Source organism: Truncatella angustata (genome assembly GCF_020726525.1).
Source record: "Truncatella angustata strain MPI-SDFR-AT-0073 chromosome Unknown BKA67scaffold_3, whole genome shotgun sequence".
Classification (NCBI taxonomy): domain Eukaryota; kingdom Fungi; phylum Ascomycota; class Sordariomycetes; order Amphisphaeriales; family Sporocadaceae; genus Truncatella; species Truncatella angustata.
In genome coordinates this window covers 2,977,901-2,996,735 of record NW_025763383.1, presented here as the reverse complement: position 1 = coordinate 2,996,735, position 18,835 = coordinate 2,977,901, and the positions used below count along the sequence as shown (strand labels likewise).

The 18,835-nt window shown below is 50.4% G+C and overlaps 8 protein-coding genes across 8 annotated transcripts; 1 reads left to right on the top strand and 7 right to left on the bottom strand.

The window, feature by feature from the left end:
* Positions 1-36: 36 nt before the first annotated feature.
* Positions 37-1,279, bottom strand: BKA67DRAFT_250466 (uncharacterized protein). Its single transcript, XM_046095740.1, has 2 exons — positions 1,033-1,279; positions 37-972 (listed from the first exon to the last, which is right to left on the bottom strand). Exons 1-2 carry the CDS (start codon positions 1,155-1,157, stop codon positions 153-155), a joined length of 945 nt encoding a protein of 314 aa, XP_045960094.1. The 5' UTR covers positions 1,158-1,279; the 3' UTR covers positions 37-152.
* Positions 1,280-1,768: 489 nt separating this feature from the next.
* BKA67DRAFT_492881 (transcription regulator HTH, apses-type DNA-binding domain-containing protein) lies at positions 1,769-2,005 on the bottom strand (the record flags this gene model as incomplete). The annotated part of the gene is made up of 1 exon (XM_046097002.1): positions 1,769-2,005. A coding segment is annotated over one exon (237 nt), but the record flags the coding sequence as incomplete, so codon positions are not given.
* An 876-nt stretch (positions 2,006-2,881) lies between these two features.
* Positions 2,882-3,648, bottom strand: BKA67DRAFT_561960 (RmlC-like cupin domain-containing protein). Its single transcript, XM_046102562.1, has one exon. The coding sequence runs from the start codon at positions 3,356-3,358 to the stop codon at positions 2,924-2,926; it is 435 nt and encodes a 144-aa protein (XP_045960092.1). The 5' UTR covers positions 3,359-3,648; the 3' UTR covers positions 2,882-2,923.
* BKA67DRAFT_561957 (uncharacterized protein) lies at positions 3,646-4,008 on the top strand. The gene has a single exon (XM_046102561.1). It carries the CDS (start codon positions 3,726-3,728, stop codon positions 3,915-3,917), a length of 192 nt encoding a protein of 63 aa, XP_045960091.1. The 5' UTR covers positions 3,646-3,725; the 3' UTR covers positions 3,918-4,008.
* Positions 4,009-4,681: 673 nt separating this feature from the next.
* On the bottom strand, positions 4,682-6,337 carry BKA67DRAFT_515240 (esterase; the record flags this gene model as incomplete). The annotated part of the gene is made up of 1 exon (XM_046097712.1): positions 4,682-6,337. One exon carries the CDS (start codon positions 6,335-6,337, stop codon positions 4,682-4,684), a length of 1,656 nt encoding a protein of 551 aa, XP_045960090.1.
* Positions 6,338-7,601: 1,264 nt separating this feature from the next.
* On the bottom strand, positions 7,602-9,498 carry BKA67DRAFT_250379 (centractin). The gene is made up of 3 exons (XM_046095739.1): positions 8,863-9,498; positions 8,019-8,789; positions 7,602-7,963 (listed from the first exon to the last, which is right to left on the bottom strand). Exons 1-3 carry the CDS (start codon positions 9,169-9,171, stop codon positions 7,901-7,903), a joined length of 1,143 nt encoding a protein of 380 aa, XP_045960089.1. The 5' UTR covers positions 9,172-9,498; the 3' UTR covers positions 7,602-7,900.
* Positions 9,499-9,682: 184 nt separating this feature from the next.
* BKA67DRAFT_561950 (uncharacterized protein) lies at positions 9,683-12,204 on the bottom strand. The gene is made up of 2 exons (XM_046102560.1): positions 10,859-12,204; positions 9,683-10,809 (listed from the first exon to the last, which is right to left on the bottom strand). Exons 1-2 carry the CDS (start codon positions 11,778-11,780, stop codon positions 10,121-10,123), a joined length of 1,611 nt encoding a protein of 536 aa, XP_045960088.1. The 5' UTR covers positions 11,781-12,204; the 3' UTR covers positions 9,683-10,120.
* Positions 12,205-13,851: 1,647 nt separating this feature from the next.
* BKA67DRAFT_561944 (uncharacterized protein) lies at positions 13,852-15,860 on the bottom strand. Its single transcript, XM_046102559.1, has 3 exons — positions 15,382-15,860; positions 15,236-15,294; positions 13,852-15,175 (listed from the first exon to the last, which is right to left on the bottom strand). The coding sequence occupies exons 1-3, from the start codon at positions 15,790-15,792 to the stop codon at positions 14,164-14,166; spliced, it is 1,482 nt and encodes a 493-aa protein (XP_045960087.1). The 5' UTR covers positions 15,793-15,860; the 3' UTR covers positions 13,852-14,163.
* Between the last annotated feature and the right edge of the window lie 2,975 nt (positions 15,861-18,835).

Sequence of the window (18,835 nt, the reverse complement as noted above, 5' to 3'; positions counted from 1 at the left end):
CCTGACCCTACAGTAGTGAAGACTGTCTAGGACGATGCAATGATATCATTTTCATTGGTTCGGACTTGCTGTATCGCTATTCTTGGGCTTCGCTTGAGCGGAGGGCTCACAAGATGTGGATGTCACGAAATAGACTTCGGGACGCACTCTGTCTATCTGCCCGAGTCCTCGTTCTTTTGGTCGGAGCCATTCGTCATAGACAGGGTGCCGTAAGCAGAGTCAGGAAGTGTTTCCTCACCCATAAAATCACCAAAGTCGTACAGTTGGCCGTCAAAATCTGGCATTAGCCAATCGTCGAGGTAAGGTTCTGGGCGCCATGGTCCTAAGTGATTCTGCAAGTTCCATGGTATATCAGTCTTGCTCCGTATGGACTGGTCATCGTCGGTTCGCACACCAGGTTGTTTATTGTCTGACCCAGCTTGTGACGTTGTATGGGAGCAAGAATGATCTGGCTCTTTCACAGCAGGAGCCTCCGCCTTAGAATCCATGAATGTGCGGAAGATTTCAAGTTGCATGTCCCGCACAATATCGACGAGCTGGCCTCTCATAGCTTCTTCCATGTGGTCCATATCCTGTTTGATCCGCCCCTCAAGTTGCTGCCTCACACGAGTCGGAAGTTCACGTTGAAGGAAGTTTTCGTATTCCGTCAAAGGATCTAGGGGATGTCCGAGGTCGGCCGGCATCTTGAACTCATAGTACGGGCTGGGTATTTCAGTTTCGTTAGTCTTGGGGAATAGGATTAAGAAAACTCGGCGCCATTTCTGAGGCTCGCTCATCTTGGTGTATCCTTTGGGGCGAGATTTTAGATCAAGCCTTTGACTAGCATCAAAACCATTGGTGTGAGGAGGCTGCTCTCTGATTTCACATGGCTCAGTGGACCTCATGTGAGCGTCACGATTCCTCTCCGTGTCAAAGTGAGCAAAGCAGCGAAGGCATCTGATGGGCAGTGCGTGGTTGCGGTCAAGGTGTTCCCTATTGTGTTTATCAGTATCCCTCAATCCACGAACCAGAGGGCAAGGGTGGGCCACCCACTTGAGCCGGTGCACAGTCTCCCAGCCCGGACCGGGGCAAGATCTCCAGGTCTGGAAACGATTCGGGTCTTTCTTGAAATATGGACATGCTAGTCTCTTCTGCGAACTCGGAGCGCCCGTCCTCATACGTTGTTTCTTTTCACTCCGACGCTCCCCGCCATCATTCTCGTCACCATCTTCGCCATCGTCTCGGTCCCTCTTACGCGACGGTACCTTTCCATCGCTGGAGGCTCGTGTTTGTTTGTTCGCATTAATCGAGAAAGGTGCACCATCATTCCGGTGACCATATTCACCGTTCGGTACGGTTCGATATGTTGGGAGCGGCGCCCGGCACAATGCGAAAAATCGAGTGAAAGTAGTCCATCAGGCGCTCAAGCAAAATCTTCTTGCTTAGCTCTTGAGAAGAAGTCTTGTTCTTCATCGCTAGTGCTGACGTCGCTGTCGCTATGTGGAAACCTCAGACTTGGTGATACCGACTTTTCGTCCTGCGCACTTGTGCCTCCGACGGCCGCGGATTGGGGGAGTGACCGAAATCCCTGAGCCGTATTATAGCCATTCAACAGGTTCTCGTTCCTTGCGTTTTCGTTTCGCTGAATGGGTGCAGTTATTGCTTGGCTAGACTTAGCCTGGTTTGCCGGGTGGTATACCAAATCACCGACGTTATGCACAAATAAAGGATATAAAACCTCAGTGATTCTTTCCTTGTTTGCAAAATCCTGGGCTCTTTCAAACGGAATCCATATGCCTTTCAACCACGATGGCCCTGCTTTGACAACTTGTCTCATTTTCTCGCTTTTCAACATGCCGTCCCTCCTGCCGCGCGTCATGCCAGCTACATTTAGGAGCTTCGTGCCATTAATCATGTTGTTGTCCTTTCGCCTTGCGACACAGATTCCCCTGGCTTCAACATGGAAACATACGCTTCCTTCCTCCTCCCAAAATGTTTCCATCACTCGCGGTTTCATGCCAAGCGGCGCAATTTGGCCCGTTGATTGCATCCCAGAATGTCCGATCTCGTTTTGCCGTTGGATTGATTCCAAGGGCACAAACACCCTCTCAGCGATTTGAGATGTTGTGTGTCCGAGCTCATCGTCCGGAATGGACGAGGGCACGATGTCAAACTGTGCATCCTTGATATGCTTGTTGCCTTGTGACTGCGGTTTATCACCTTGCGGTGGGGTTGCCGAGTTGCCACTCCTTTCGGTGTGGATGGGTTGGTGGTGTTTAAGGAATTCCATCACTTCAATGTTTTCCCAACAACTTTGAGTTTCAGGTTTGGAGAATCACGACACTCCGGGTCACCAAGTAAGGGCCAGTCTTTTGATGCAGGCGACTTGATTTATCATGCGAAACGTGCTCAAAGGCTGACACGCGCACTTGCGCGTTTGCGAACATTTTCATCCTTGGCGTTGTGGCAAAACGGCCCCGAGCTGATTATGGGGGGATTCAAAACTACAAGCCCACCCCCACCACCCCCTTTTGAACCTTTAGTTGTGTGTGGGGCTCATGTATTTACTGGTTAACTTAGCTATAGTGGTATATACATGTCTTAGCTAAGTTTTAATATAAAGGGACATCAAGTTTTTTATGTATTATAACCGTTATTTTATCTTGTTTAAAAAGAATAAAAAAAAACAAGTTTATCAAAACGCGTTAGCAGGACTAACGGGCCCCCTTTAACCGCTGGGTCAATGAACCTGACAGTCTTCGTCACATTCTGACCGACTATGTTGCAGACTAAGTTCTTGACTGAGGTAGTCTCCGAGGACATAAAATAATTTCAAATTTAACTAGTATTAACATCATTATTATGTCATAACTTTACAACAATATTTCCTTTTCAAAATAGTCTGGGTAAAATTATTTTTATAAGTAACCTAATCAAAGTCTCTCTAAATAGATTGTTTAAAGGCCTCGCCCTCTTCATTTGAAAAGCGATATATCACGCTCTCGAAACTGCCCTCAGGAAAAACGTAGAACCATACAAGGTTATTATCAGGACCACACGAGACCCCATGTTCCGCGTTCCCTGGTATCCAGATTACGGTATCTTTTGACACCTGATGACGAACCCCATCGACCTGCACTATCCCCGAGCCTGACAAGATATAGTAGATTTCAGGCTGCTGATGCCTGTGAAGCGCAAGCGAACCGTTCGAGGGGCATGTCGCCACACCAGCGCTCATGGAGCTTGTCGGCGTCTGAGGCGATGAGAACAACGTGGACCATGTGGTGTTGCCGCGGGATGCCTCTTGAAATGATGAAGAGGCCTCGGAAAGGCATGTTTTAGCGTCCAGGATGACTGGTTTTGGGCAATGGCACGGCATTCTGCTCTGTCGATACACAAACGTAGACAAGCGGGTTTTGCGAGAGGAAACTTTTCAAATGTCAAGTTCGAATTCTGGGAGGGGCAGAGGCGGAATACGAAAGACGGCGCTGTTTATAGTGATGCGGACCCCGTCTATGCGCTAATGTGTGTTGTCAAATCGAAATGGGAAATGTGTGCCTAAATCTTCCTAACGAGGTAATCATATCCAGGGATCAAAATGGACTATAGATAAGACCACTTTAGTCGTTGTAAGCAAATATCGGCGGACACGTCTTAGTTCTACCAGAGGAATATAGCTGCAATAGAAGGCGATCTGGCTGGGGCTAATGATCCACTCTTCGTGGTGCTAGGTGGAAATCTTTTGAATGCCTTGCCGTCCATTAACAGTCACTACGGTTGGGTTACAGCGCTATCAGCTAAACTGGAGCTGCAGGTGTGCGAGGGCTAGGCTACATCAGCATCAACGCGCGCCAAGTGATAAACAGACGAAGCGACTTTGTCCAAACGAACTCGAACAAGACGGATCGATGCGATTGAATCTGCCTAGAAAACGATGAGGCACTTTGGTCAGTAGGAGGGGAAACATTTGTGTTAACTGGATATCACGGGTTTAAAGAGGATATAAGTGGACAATTTTGTTAAATGGATATATCAAGTTGGTTTCTTTGAAATCTGTATAGTCTTTATAGGTGGTATAAGCGCGAACTATCCACTTAGAAATACCGAGAGAGCCAAGACTTTATTCAAACAGCGATGTTTCCGATTGGTTTTGCCATCGCATTACATGTATACCCGGAGACTTCGGGGTTGCTGCGCCGCTTCGAGGTAAAGCTGGCTCTGCAGGCTCTGCACGTTTCTCACTAACCTATTGCCCATGGGCTGATCAATAATGGTTCTCGGACACGCAAGTGCCGCCATTCATGGAACGATAACCTATCAACCTACAACAGTACTTGCGGAGTCAGGGCTAAGGGAGGAGGGGCGTGGGGACAAACATTGGCTTCTTGGTCGTAGGCATGTGTCATGTGGATTATTCTGAGTCAAGGTGGGGAAGCATAGAACAACATGAAAGGCTAAGCTTATTGTTGATAAAAGAAAACTAGCACAGTAGAAGAAAACCTGATGTTTGTCGGGGGAGCACATTATTAGGACATCAAGAAATTTTGTCTGACTTTTCCATGGCTAAGATAGCATTTCTTTTTATGTACAAGTGGCTTCTATATGGTACACGGACTTTCACCTCACTCAAACTCTTCACCCAATGCCGATACTCGATCAGGTATCTAGCTCACCTGGCACTCGATGGACTTCTCAAACTGCTCTAGTACCACAGAGCCTTGTTCCAGTAAACCACCTTCTCCAGGGCGAGGTCGTCGTCCTGGAGGTACATGCTGGTGTTGAAGACGATCTCCGTGCCGGCCGTGCTCTCGTTGTACAGAGGCCAGAACAGCTTGTCATCGGCCCACTGCGTGTTCGGGTTGCCGTTCAGGATGAACGAGAGCAGGTACTTTTGCATGGTGACGGCGACGGTCGCGTCGACGCTGCTGCTGCCTCCAAAGCCGCCTCCGGAACCTCCGGGACCGCCCGTGGTGGAGTTGCCGGTGGAGGCGGTGCTAGTTGCAGCCGCGGCGGCGGATGAAGTGGTCGTGGTCTCGTCCGAGGTGGAAGAGGTATCAAGGGTGTATGTGGAGTACCAGTAGTAGCTCTGGTCAGTGCCGTGCGTAGCTTGGTCAAGGGCGACCATGGCGTTCCAGGTTTGGTTGTTAAGGGCGTTGGTGAGGGCGAGGTTGTGTGCCGTCAAGTCGAGGTGCTGCTTCATGTCGGCGAAGCGGAGACCGGCGCTCGTATAATCCTCCTCGGGGTAGTAGGCCAGGATCTGGTCCACGACAGAATCCTCGATGGCAGGGAAGAAGACGCGGAGCTCGGTGGCGACATCATCCTGGGTGTCGACGCCAGAGTAGGCCTGAGAGTTAGCCTCGTGCTGCTCGTGCGAGATGACGACGGGGCCGGAGAAGTTGAAGCGCTTCTGGTAGAACTGTGCCTCGTAGGTGTCGGCGATGATCAGACCATCGACGCGGGGCTGGAACTGGTAAGTGTAGTCACTTGTAACGGTGCTAGCGGCATCGGTCAGCGTGTCGAAATCGACGGCGCGCATGCAAGTCAAATCACCACCATCGCAGCCGACGGAAGAAGAAACGTTTTGCCAAAAGGCCTCTGCATGTTGGTGGCCGGCACCAGGGACGAAACCGGGCGACATGACATAGGCCTTCTGGAAGAGCTGCTCCGCGCGGCCGGCGAAACGGGTCATCTGGAAAAGGACCTGGGAGCCACCGGCGGAGAAACCTACGGCGGTGACATCCTCGGGGTTTCCGCCGAAGTTGCTGATGTATTTCCTGACCCACTCAAAAGCATGAGTAACATCATAAATGGCGGTGTTGGCAATGCCACCCTGATGGTTGAAGCTAGGGCCGTTGGCAAGACCAGTCAAACCCAGTCGGTAGTTGTATGACACGAAAATGAAGTCGGTGCTGAGATCGAAAAGACCTTCGGGGGTGTTTTCGGCCTTGGAACCACCGGTGAAGCCGCCACCGTAAGTCCAAACAACGACAGGCAAGTCGCGGCCAACAGCGTCGGCAGGCGCCCAGACATCCAAGTACAGGCAGTCCTCGGACGACGAGCATGCGACACTGGCATCAGCAAGGTTGCCGGTGTTGACCTCGGTCTCCTGGGGAGGCCATTGGGGGGCGGCCCAACGAAGATCACCGGTAGGCACCGCAGCGAAGCGGATATTCTGATATTTGTAGTAGCCGACAGTGGTGTTACCTCCAACAGCTTGGATGGTACTATAATCTAAAGTGACAGTAGGGAGATCGCCTGATGTAGTTGTGGTGGCGCTCGAGTTCTCGGCACGCTGAGCATTCTGGCAAGTAGCCAGTGCCGCTGTGGAAAGCAGCGAAATGGAAAGGAAGGACCGCATGGTCAAGGTTTAAACAGATTCACACTTAAGTAACGACTGAAGAAGACAGAATAGCCCTGTGAGGTGCAATAACGAGGGTAGAGGTACCGATCAGAGCAGATGCCGATTGATCTACTAACCTTATCACCAACATGAGGGCTCCTCTGATATATAGTCTCTCGGCGCCCGCACAGCCGTGGGAGATGCGATCTCGCTCGATCTTCGATGGTCTTCCGCGTACGTAACCCCATGCAGGCTTGGAGATGTCATCGCGAATTTGGATGTCCCCAAGGCATACGACACAGTCTTGGCGTTGCACTGAATAGGCTCAAGAAGCCCTGGCTCGGTAAACGGACATACGCTAAACATAGTGGCCCGCAAAGCAATGTGCAGCAACCTGTCAGATCTTCGATGAGTAGTTCATAAAGCTACGTTTGCGGTATACAGAAGCCCTCCCGCAGCACGACACATGTCAGGCTGATTAAGGGTGCAGATGAGGCGTAGAGCTGACGAGTCTCCCCACGACTTCAGGCAATGGCGCTTGCTCTATAGAGTAGCGCCGGTAGACACCGTCGATCCCCCCTGCTAGAGTGCTGAAAATGGTGAATGCATGGTAATTGTGTGGAGAAATGTCGTCGTAAGGTTAATTGCATTTGCCTTGCCGTGACTCGGCGTTAGACCTGTGGCCGCATATCTCCGAGCTAGAGGTCAATTGAAAAGGTTAACCTGAGCTCGTTTTGGAGGGTATGTACTCCAACGTTTGTAGCAGATGTCACCAGATTGTCTTTTTTAGGACTTCTCTTAGAGACATGCCACGACAGGCCAGAGAATGCTTAAACAACAACACGCAGAGCCGCAAGACTCACTTAACTACAGTGAATTGTGCTTTCAATATTAAAGCAACCCAATCTCTTATTGGCTCCCTGTTCTTCAAAACAAGTTCCTGCTCGGTCTTAAACTCGGTTTCCGACGACGGGCCACAGTGAGGGGTGAACACGCTTACGTGGAATGTGGATTGTGAGTTTTCCGAAAGTTTGTTCACGATCAAGGAGGCTCAGCACAGACTCTTTCCGGAAAGTGGGAGAAGGGCATTGCATTCGGTCTCAAAGCGCAGAGAAAGTGCTGCCCACAACGTGATGGGCTGCTTGTCTGAAACAAGTTCCTTCGTCTATTTGTCTACCATTTTGAAACAAATATCAGATGCGGAATGGCGGCCCTGGCATTTGGTTATTTTTGGTTCACGAGTCTTTTGAGTACAGACTGACCACTAGTACTCTTTGGGTTTGGCACATCGCAAGTACAAGAAGTCCCGACAAATGGCAACTCCAGGGTATCATTTCCTCTACTTAGATGACTATGCTTTGATCGCTTTGCCCGAAATGCCACAGAAACCCACAAGCGGTCCCTAGTTTGCTGGCAATGCCATCCAGCTTCCTTAACTCCTTGGGTAACACAGACAAACCTTGCGTTTCGCATAGAGACAGCGCGTTGACCAGTTGGCAAGGGTACTGTCAGGTTCCCGGCCCCCAATGACTTCCAATTGGTCCGTATACATAGCAATTAGTTGGCATTAGTTTAATAGGATTATGTCAGCTTGGTGTGAATGATGTCCGGGTTCTCATGCCAGTCATCAATACTGACCCACATCTATCCCGGGGTTAGTATGTTGGTGAAGGCGATTCCTGCACGTGCGGCGACTCACCTTTCTGAACGTGCTCAGACCAGCCAAGATACTACCTCCTATCCATGTCGAGTACTTTCTCTCGGGTGGTGCAAATATCTTGATCCTCATATCCTTGACTGCCAGCTTCCTGATCTCGCTCAGCAGCCGGTCACCAAATCCTTTCGTAAGCGTGCTTCCCCCGCTCAGCACAATGTTGCTGAAGAGCGCTTTCCGCAGGTCCAAGTCGGTTCGGTTGATTGAGTCTGTCACGATCTGCTGGACACCAGGGTATTCCAAGCCGATAATTTCGGGATCAAAGAGGATTTCCGGGGCGCGGAATCGTTCTTGGCCAATCTTCAGTTTGTTTCCGTCCGGCAAGGTGTACTCGGCGGCCTTGCCCTGCTCGAGCTTGGAGGATGCCCAGTCTTTCTCCTCTTGCTTGGGGTTCAGAGCGACATATGACAAAGTCTCCTTGATGTTACGCACTACTTCCTTCTCGGCTGATGTGTGGAAAACGTAGCCGCTCTTCCGTAACAGTGTTTGCATGTACTCGGTGACGTCTCGACCGGCGACATCGATACGGCGCATGGACGAGGGGATGGCGAAGCCTTCGTAGACGGGCACAGCGTGAGAAACTCCGTCGCCAGAGTCTAACACACAGCCCGTCGTCCGGCCGGAGGCATATAGTGATAGAACAGCTTGTATAGATGTGTAGAGGGCAGGGACGTTGAACGTCTCGAAGAGGATCTGGGCAGCGGTATCTCGGTTTGCTCGTGGATTCAGCGGTGGCTCGGTCAGCAGAACTGGGTGCTGAGAGAGGGGGGAAGGGACAAGTTAGCCACACCGGCCGTCGAACGAGGATGGGGTGTTAGGCGCAGCATACCTCCTCGCTCATAGTCTTTAGTCCCTCACTGTAGACATACTCCCATATCTTCTCCATGTCGTCCCAGTCTGTCACGATGCCGTGTTCGAGGGGATATTTGATTTTGAGCAGGCCTCTCAGTTCTGAGGCAGCCTTCTGGCCGATGAACACCTCGCCCTCCAAGGCGCCGGCTAGTACTCTGAGATGCTTCGGTCGGCCAACAAAGGAGGGGAAATAGCACTTGGGCAAATCGTCGCCGGCGAAACCGGCTCTGATGGTGCCCGACCCATTGTCTAGCACTATGGGCGCATTGTGTAGTGAGTCGGTCATTTTGAGATGTCCACGTCTTCAGGACAAGTCCAGGTGTCGCTCGGGCGCCTTCAAAGGTCGCAATGCTGCCGCAAGTCAACTCTTTCCTTTTGGTTTACTCGTTCGGACTGTCCTCGGCAACCCCCCAAGACAAATACAATGAGGCGAGGCGCTGAAGTCGACTGCCAGGGCCGTAATCTGTTCGGAGTGGTCCGGCTCGTCGAGTTGCAGATCCAGAGGGAATGCTTGGGTCGTTGTCAGCAGATACTTGACGTCTTGTCGCCAGAATTGCCTATTAGTGTGTGCTGTACACTCTGGAATTGGATGCACGACCGACGCGTTGGCGTTGGCGTTGGCGTTGGCGTTGGATTTGGCCTTCAATTCAATCGTTCAGGAGCTGCCCAGCTCATTCATGCCTGCTCCTGCTCCTGCTAATGCTCATGCAGGGGCGCGTTGTTGTAGCCACTAAACTAATTGAGGTTAGGGACGAGAAGAGCCGCTGTACATACACACTGAGTACTGAAGTACATACCTAGACTAACCTAGGTTAATAGTTGTGGGGGATTCATTTTCAATGGGGAAGCTCGGACCCTTGATCTGAATACATATTGACGTACATATTCATTACACTGCACTACCCTGCAGTGCGCAAAGTATGCCTTGCACGAAGCACTCATTATGGTGACTCTAATATTGCTGGTCATTCTAGTTTGAGACGGGTGTACATGCATTTGTTTGATGATCCGCACTCTTATTTGTACTCAAGGTGGTACTGTCAGAGTCGCGGATAGCCTGAAGAACTTATTTCTCCGTGGCCGGGAATCTCCACCACTCTCAGTAATTTACAGTGGCGTCGGCTTGACATACAACGGCAAACATCCTGAGTCCGTAGAAAATGCTCCATGGACTCCTCCTAAGGCGTTACACACGTCAGCTACTTACAAGCGCGTTTTTGGAAACCAGCACACCTTTACTGCGCCTCGTCCGAGGCGTCTCGCTCGTAGAGTTCTGGCGCAAAGCTCAACACCCTGATGATCTTGGTGGGAACAATGCGCCACGCCGGAGTATCCTCGTCATCCGCATCGTCCACCGCCTCCGTCTCCGGCCTGATCATGGTGAACGTGCTCATGACGCAATCGTCGTAGACGCCCATGAAGCTGACCGGTACACCCAACGCGGGTAAACTCGTAGTCGCAACCAGCACCGGCATCACCGTGCTGAATTCTCCCATCGCGTCCAGGGAGAGTATGTAGATCCTGTTCTTAACCTCGAAGATAATCCGCTTCCCCCCAGGCGTCTCGTGTATCGACAGCCAGCCGCCGAGGTCAAAGTCAGCCCCGGTTGTGGGCTCACACTCTATCATAGACGTCACAGCAGTGAAGTCGCTCTCACTGCGCAACGCACGCTCCCAGTCGGTGCACACAAGAATTCTACCTCCGCGGGAAACCCCGGCCATGGTCTTGCCATGCAACATGCCCGCGCCCCAGTCGTCGTCGTCGAGTGCTGGGCCGTTGACCGCTACGGGTATGGGAAGACTGGACCTGAGTGGGCCAGGAAGGATGCGGCAAGTTACCAGACGGTCTTTTTGGGGGTTCTTTGGCGGGAATGGAGCATGGATGGGGTCGTTTGTTGGAAAACTGGCCATTATCTCGCGGCGCACTGCTCCGTGTGAGTCATGTGATGGGAGCAAGGGCATTCATGAACTTACCACGATCAAAGTCTGTCGGGGGCTGGGCTGGATGGTTGATGTGGTACACTCTGAACGGGTCTACAAGGTGCGGGCAGATGTACCCTAACGAGTCGCCCGAGGTTTTATCGTAGAAATGGTACCCCTCAGAGCCCATTGAATACATGACCGCTTGCTCATTCTGATCGAGGTGTCCGATTGCGCCCTGCGGAATGTCGATACGCATGCGCAAAACAGGGGATGCGTCATCAGAGGGTACGTCGTACACGAACCCACACCCATCAGTCGACACCACACAGAGCGTGTTATAAGATAACTGAAATCCTCGCGTCTCGGCGTCGTGATGGAGGAGGGCAACGTTACGGAAGTGGCCCCTTGGCAAACCCGGCAAATCCGTCTTCCAAACTTCCAATGTGTTTCCGAACCTATCCCAAACAGCCGTGCCGTCTTGATACTCGAGATGCGCGTATCCGCGCACGTCGCCTTCGCCTTGTAAGGACCATAACGTGCTTCCCGTGTCCATATCCGTCACGTAAACACCACCCGACTGACTTGTCGAGATGAACAGCCTCCGCTTAAAGTCTGGTTTGAACCGCCAGACGAAGTGGCTGGCAGACTCGAGTCTGACGATGGACTCGCTCGTGGTGGGGAGCTTATCGCTCCAGTTCCGCGCGAGCAACGTCCACCGCCGGCAAACCTCCTTCCACGTCTCGGCCCCTTCACCGTACTTTGCAAATGACGTCAGGTCCTGGAAATAATCTCGTGGTTCGCGCAAGCTCGCGACATTGGGCAGCTTCGCGGCGAATATGGCATCTGGATGAGTCGCATCGATGAACTCGTGCCATGCCCGATTGAGCCGGCTTGATTTCGCTAGGCTGTCCAGGCTTGCGAAATCCAGAATTCGCAGGACAATCTCCGCAGGGAGTGTTCTCAACGGATCCATGATGCCGGGCTCGGTCAATTCTCATAGACTTCGGGTTTTGATGCCTTCGATGGTTTGAAAGCTTACAGGTGACGTTGATGTCGTTGGTGTCGCGAAAATCTCGAAGTGAACAGTGGGCTTTGAGCTGTTGTGGGGCCATTACGGAGAACATATTTCAGGCCCAAACCTCAGTTCTATGGAGTTTGTCTGTCAACTAATCACACCGTCTCGCAACAAGTCAGCAGTCGAATTGACTATTTTGAGAGTTGCCCAACAGTGCATATTCTCTGCTCCACGAACTTCGAATCTCCGCATTTGAAATGTTTTTCGAGTATTTACACGCTTCGGGTCATGGCCATAGAGTTTAGTCAGATCATGGTGCCCCAAACCATAAATCCACCACAAATGGGGCATAAATATATAATGTCTGATGTGTTACATTGCATTGGATACTTGTAGTCCGTTGAACATTGTGTAAAATCTTGAGAGTGGGTCTAGGCGCATCGATGGCACGTATCTGCACTACGAAGGGCTGGACCGCGCTTGACAAACATATCTTGTCGGCAATCCCGCAAGTAAATGCATTGGTTATGCTTACAAAGAAGTCCCCGGTGCCCCAGATACAGGTCCCGACAGCCTTCTACGACGTACCGTATGCCTACTTAACGATGGGCCATATCAAAGACCTTGAGAAATAAGCCTCCATCGGGTAACAAAGCGCCCAGGGCAGGCGATTCCATCAGACATAGGTACTAGGGAATAAATGCGAAAGAGAGCAAAGGCGCTACCGTCTTATTGTCGAGGTCAAGATACCCTCGGAAGTAATCATCGCGTTCCACGCACAGGTGAATTTGTAAGGATTAATGTTTCAATTCTCGATTACGTATCAGGTATGACCTAACACGGAGAAGAATTCGACTACCTACTATTCCAGCGTCCCGTTTGTTCCCTAAAGCCTAGAGTTGTTGGACCTGGTAGGTATATTTCGGGTATCAGGACAAAGGATTGGAACATTGATTATTGTGCGTGCTATGTGGTGTTAGGTAGCTCTAATGGATCTTGTTGAGTATATAAGTGGGTAGAATTGTGCGGGATAGACCTACTCCCACTCATTATCATCAAGGCGAGCTGAAAGAATAAACATCCGAAAAGACCTACTCCTTAGGGTGATGATCTAATTGATTACTCAAATGTCAACTATCTAACCGCGTCACAAGATCGCTATACTGTTGTTTTGTAGCTCCTGTACTCGACCATTTCACTTTGATTCTGAGCACTGTAATGCTGTTCTTCTTCCCCCAGCGTCGATGCCGGCCTTCTCCATACTCTAGCCGCCGGGACCCTTGCAGTCCCGCGCTTAAGCAACTGGCGCATGTACCAACGAAGATACTGGACCGCCCACCAGCTGTATGCCAGCCAGTAACCCAACTGAACTCGAGCAGCTTGTCCAGTATAAATCAGCCATTCGAACAAATGACCATGCTCTTCCGGCTTGGGGAAGTACCAGGTAACGAGCAAAGGGATGAGGCCTAACAACAACATACTTGGTACGCTGAGTAATATGGGAACCCATACCCCTTCAGCGCCTTGAAAAAGATAGTCGGTGAAGAAGAGTGCCGTTCCTGTCAAGCCAACGAGGGGGAAGAACATCATGTTGACAATGCAAAGTTTGCACACCAGGAACCTTTCGGCTCTTGACACAATGGCGTATCGTTCTTGTTACTGGTGTGTTTCTTTGGGCACGATTAGGCACTGTTCATGACTGGTGAATTTGACGTTAATCGTGTTGACGGAAGAGAAGTAGACCTGGGAGAAGGAGAAGGAGAAGGAGAAGAAGAAGAAGAAGAAGAAGAAGAAGAAGAAGAAGAAGAAGAAGAAGAAGAAGAAGAAGAAGAAGAAGAAGAAGAAGAAGAAGAGGATCTATTCATACTGCACACAAGAAGCTTCTTATGCGTGATCGTTCAGCAGCTTCCGAGCAACTATAATTCTAGTTCGCACATGAATGTTAAAACGTTTTGTGCGGGCATTCAATTTTCCCATGCCCTTCCGCCATTCTGATTTGATTCTTCATTTCTGCTGTGAATGTAGCACCCATGCCGTGCTCATACATGCTGTGCTCATACGTGCTGTGCTCATACATGCTGTGCTCATACATGCTGTGCTCATACATGCTGTGCTCATACATGCTGTGCTCATACATGCTGTGCTCATACAACGGGTACCCAATCAAGCGCATCGGTGTTATCATCGCGGGGCCGTACATCGAGCTCGATATTGAGACAGAACATGATGCCAGGTCGCCTTCACCCTTCATAAAGTTGTCGTTGCCTTGATTCAACTTTGAAACTCGATCTAGCTGCAGATAAAAGTCCTGAATTCAATATGTAGTCCCTAGACCGTTGCCTCACAAATGAAAGTCGAGCACTACCACACTCTTCAGGTCGCTATTTTCATCCACGCTTGCCCGCGTGAAGACGGACAAAATATTATCATAATCAAGTCTGGCTCTATCAACCAATGGTTCAGTAGGCGGAAACTTCTCCCCTTTCCAGATAATGTCATATGAAGCATAGCCACTCGCCCTTGATGCCCTTAGTATGGTCAATTGTAACGCATCATTATCTGGAAGGATGAGATACAGATCGTCGTCTTTACTAACTGCGAGGCACCCACGCTTACCTCCATAAACGCCACTGACGTGCGGAAGCGCACGCTGCGCCCACTGTCCATCCGGTGAGCGGTAGTAGTGCTTCCACTTTTGTGCTCCATCCATCTGATCCCTGTTCAACACATGTATACCGCCGCGGTGGTCAACAGCTTGCGACTCCTGATTCGAGAGACCCGAGTTCTTAGGGATATTGAAGGCGACTATACCAGGCGATGCAGGGCTGATACTCTCCCCCCACGATAAATCTGCTATCTGCTCATTCCCCCCATTCTTCCACATGATGCCATCGTCATCTGAGTACGCGAAGCATATATCATGATTGTTAGTCGCAGCATTCGGCCCTCGCTGCTGCTTATGCTTGACATCGTAGATGTCGTCCCATCCCTCATACCATACGAAAGCACGGTATACCCACGTGACGAATAGGCGGGAATTTCTGTATTCTAGACCATGAACATACGGGCTATTTTGTATTCCCTTGAGGACCGTGCCCCGAAGAGTCCAAGTACCTGCCACTGCTGTGTAGACACAGAGAAGTTCATCGCCTAGACCAGCCTTACCAGTCCGGAAGGAAAACCAAAGGTCTCGTTCCAACGGGCCAAAACGCGGGTAGCTAATGTATTCGAGTAGGCCATGCGGTTCTGACAAGCCGGGGAGAGAATCGACAGTGGACGAGAAGTACTTCGCATCCCATTCGAATTCCTCAGGGCATATTGCGATTTTTACCAATGAGTATCGATATCTTAGTCTGCATTACATATGCATAAACAATCAACAGATCTATCGATAAATGGATGGTGAGACCCACCTGTCGCAATGATGATCGTAGGAGATGTGGATTGTGCCATCTCCGGGACATATTCCTAGCTGAAGACCAAATACTTAGTCGCTTGCTTTCACCTTTCATCTGCAAATTCGACAATTCCCCTCTCATCGTACCATAAGGTTCCTTACCTGAACCGTGTTGTGCCCATCATCCACGATTTGCTCGTAATCTCTGAAGATCAGTGTTTCCCAGGTCCCTATTGGCAATCTCCTGCGTGCCAGATGAACGTACAGCGGGTCGGCCGACACATGAGACAAGGATGCATAGTAGCAAGCATACTGCCAGCCACCAAAAGTCGTAATAGCGTCCTGTTGAAAAGCTGTACCATTTAGGATGCAGGACCGGTGATCTGGGTCAAACCCTAGCGCCGTGATGGTGGGATCAGCAAGCATGATAATTACGTTGAGTTGTCGTTCATGGTAGGGGATGGTGGGGATGGTGGGAGTGTTCTGATGTCGAACTGGAGCATTAAGTGAATAATGGATTGTGCCTGGCGACATTAACAGGCGGATATAGTGGAGCGAACGGGTCATCTGCATCCGAGGCTGATTATGTCGTCAGGATTTACGTTCCTGTGACGAACAAAGTGCCTGCAAGTGCTTCCAATCATTAAACGTGGCTATCACTGTCATCGACATCTACCGCAGTATTCTACATGCTTCCCTTGAAGATCGGGGCCCCGCTCGGTAGTTCCGAAACCGTTACCTCACTCTCACATGTTAATTTTCGTTGGCCGGCACTCCTCGTACTTATATGTTAATAACCGCTGGTCAATCTTTTGCTAAGGGAGACATGGAAGTGACACGGTCAGGATATCAAATTGGCCATCGCTGTCACCATAAGCTCTGCACAGCCTATCCATTCTTTATTTGAGCTATCTCGGATTTTCTGGTCTTTGCGATAACTATAGACAACGGTGCCATACACCACAAGATGGCGTTGTACAACCGATTCGGAAACCATGTTTGCGTGGTGCAAGGTAGAGCGAACAGCGGAGTTGCCCCCTGTAGCCTGAGGCGGGGCATGTGGGCACAGTCGATATTATTATTTAGTTCTGCCTCTTTTCGGCCGGTTCGACTTATTTGTATTACGTCAAGACAGCACACCATACCCTCGAAGAGATAGCTCTAGCATTTGGAGATAAGGCTTTTCCTTCGGAAGATGATGTGGTTGTTACCGTAGCATACCTAGATAGTTAGAGCGCAACCGGTTGTCGAGGTTTATAGCTAGACGTGGCACACAGTTTGTACAGCGTTACGGCCTCACCAAACCCTCCAAAAGAAATTGTCTGGATTGCCTGCAAAAAGGTATGGATAATATTTCCGTGCCTTAGTCGATTATATAGTTAGTAATACATGATGTTGCTACAAAAGAATAACGAATCTGTCCTGCGCCTCCTATGTACAGTAGAACACAACAGTCTGGAGCCACTTAGAAACTCACTTGCTAGTTCCACCATAGGATATCCATACTGTCACTCATCGACTACACTATGAGAAACGAGCTTCGCAGGGATCTGTTAAGTAGCAATTGGAAACCTGATGCTAGAGTGCTGGCTCATAGCTGAATCACGATCCTTTGCATTCTCCTTATCAATTGTAGTAATTAGCACCTTACTTATGACAGTCCCAACTTCCATCTCAAATACAAAACTGGCCATGACCTAATATTGAGCAAAACACCTCGTTGACCTTAACTGCCCTTATTCTCAGTTGTAAGGGGAGGTCAGATTCAACATACTCTGCTCGGCGTATAGCGGTATATTAGCTTCGAAAATCAGATCGAGGCCAGGTGTAGATATGACGCTATCATATCCCCTCCATGGTGAGTGGGTTACCTAGATCCCAGGGGCTACCGCCGGCATTAAATCACTCGACAATACATCCAAAGTGAGGCGTCTTGACCGAGGTCGAACCGCTCCACTGCGGTTTGCCATAAGGCTCACCAACGACTCCAATACAGTGCATGCTCTACACGGAACCGATCTACGGAGAACTGGGTACAAGGCGGCGGCGATTTGGATATGCAGACGACATTAGGATGCTCAACGTCGGAACGACACTCCAAGAAACAGCCGCCAAGGCGACAGAACAACTGAGAGAGCTTATTAACTGAGGACAAAAAAATGGCATGGAATTTGACCCCGCTAAAACCGAAGTCATGCACTTTTCCAAAAAATGAAACACCGAAAATCCTATTGTCACCCATGGCAATACGCCGAAGCGGGCGGAGCCTTCGATACGCTGGATTGGAGTTTTTCTCGACAGGAAACTGGCCTTTAGAGAACATGTCAAGCACTGGACGGGCAAGGCAGGCCGAGTGGCGAACCACATCCGCCGGCTGAGATACTGGCAGAGCCATCCGCCAACGCCACGGTTTCCAGCTGGGGCGGGTCGTCAAAGAGCATCCACTAGTGCGGCGGTTGCCACTACAGGCGAGAAAAGACCCCACAGGACTCCAGAGATGCCATCAGCTAGTCCCTATATTTCCGAGGCCAGAATTGGTCCGGCCATCTTTCAAGAAACCACTACATCGGGGAGGCAAGGATGGAGAAGCTCAGCTGTTCAAAGAATGGCCCCACGAGAGAAATGAGGAAGAAGAGCTGATCGGGTACTCAGACGGCTCGCAGTAACAGGAAAAGGGACACAAGCGCACAGGCTGGGGGTTCACCATCAGGAAAGGCGGTACCACCCAAGAAGTATACCGATACCGAGGCGGGTTGCACTAGGCAGTGGTCTTCGACGCCGAAGTGCACGGAGCGTTGCAAGGGCTCGCAGCGGCGAGGACGATCGGGCCGAATAAACGACAGTTTGTCTGTCTGGACAACGCATCCGTGGTGGATGGGCTAAATAGATCACCACCGGAATCGTTATAAAGCACATTCATGCGGTTCCAGAAACTTGTTGCGGCGCACGGGCCTGGAATGGTAATCAAATAGATCCGGGGACATCAAGACATCGAAGGAAATGAAGCTGCAGATAAACTCGGCAAGGAAAGGCGCAATGCTCGAGACAAGGATAGACAGTCTGCCCACGGCTGCATAGGTACGTTGACATCTCAAGGAAAGAGAAAATACGAATTTGCCCGCTAGTAGGAGGGCCAAGATGAAGCCCGATATAGAGATGTGCATTCATATACGGCGGTGTCAAAGAACCTCGTCTCATTCAAAAGGGCTACGCTGCACAGGCTCCTGGCGGCAAGATCTGGCCATGGCGACTTTGCAGCATATCACGAACGATTCGGGCATACGGACTCGAATAACCACTGCAGTTGCGGAGAGAGAAAGACACCAGAGCATATTTTCTTCTGTAGGAAATTACAAAGACACAGACTGCTCCCGAGGCACAAGCCAAGGGCGTCTTATACACAATATTCGGGGGAGAAGAGTGCGTAATAAGCGCGTTTGTAAAGAGGAGTAACTTCCTCAAAAGGACATGCCCGAAATGAAGAGCCGTTTGAACAGATAGAGACTGAGTGTTCTAACTCGGGTCCTGCACTAGTGTGGATCGGCACGTGCGCAGGCCGGACCGTATATAGATACTGATACCTCCCGAACCCTGGGATGTATGGCTCTGGGAGGCG

Excerpts from the sequence above, each read along its gene's own strand:
- BKA67DRAFT_561944 (XM_046102559.1), bottom strand. The coding sequence starts at position 15,792 with ATGCAGATGACCCGTTCGCTCCACTATATCCGCCTGTTAATGTCGCCA. Across the intron at positions 15,295-15,381 it reads ATGGGCACAACACGGTTCAG|CTAGGAATATGTCCCGGAGA; the intron begins GTAAGGAACCTT and ends TTTGGTCTTCAG. Across the intron at positions 15,176-15,235 it reads TACGATCATCATTGCGACAG|ACTAAGATATCGATACTCAT; the intron begins GTGGGTCTCACC and ends TATGTAATGCAG.
- BKA67DRAFT_561957 (XM_046102561.1), top strand. The coding sequence starts at position 3,726 with ATGCCTTGCCGTCCATTAACAGTCACTACGGTTGGGTTACAGCGCTAT.
- BKA67DRAFT_561960 (XM_046102562.1), bottom strand. The coding sequence starts at position 3,358 with ATGCCGTGCCATTGCCCAAAACCAGTCATCCTGGACGCTAAAACATGC.
- BKA67DRAFT_250466 (XM_046095740.1), bottom strand. The coding sequence starts at position 1,157 with ATGAGGACGGGCGCTCCGAGTTCGCAGAAGAGACTAGCATGTCCATAT. Across the intron at positions 973-1,032 it reads GAGACTGTGCACCGGCTCAA|GGAACACCTTGACCGCAACC; the intron begins GTGGGTGGCCCA and ends TAAACACAATAG.
- BKA67DRAFT_561950 (XM_046102560.1), bottom strand. The coding sequence starts at position 11,780 with ATGGATCCGTTGAGAACACTCCCTGCGGAGATTGTCCTGCGAATTCTG. Across the intron at positions 10,810-10,858 it reads CCCGACAGACTTTGATCGTG|TGCGCCGCGAGATAATGGCC; the intron begins GTAAGTTCATGA and ends CACACGGAGCAG.
- BKA67DRAFT_250379 (XM_046095739.1), bottom strand. The coding sequence starts at position 9,171 with ATGACCGACTCACTACACAATGCGCCCATAGTGCTAGACAATGGGTCG. Across the intron at positions 8,790-8,862 it reads TAAAGACTATGAGCGAGGAG|CACCCAGTTCTGCTGACCGA; the intron begins GTATGCTGCGCC and ends CCCCTCTCTCAG. Across the intron at positions 7,964-8,018 it reads GTCTGAGCACGTTCAGAAAG|ATGTGGGTCAGTATTGATGA; the intron begins GTGAGTCGCCGC and ends ACCCCGGGATAG.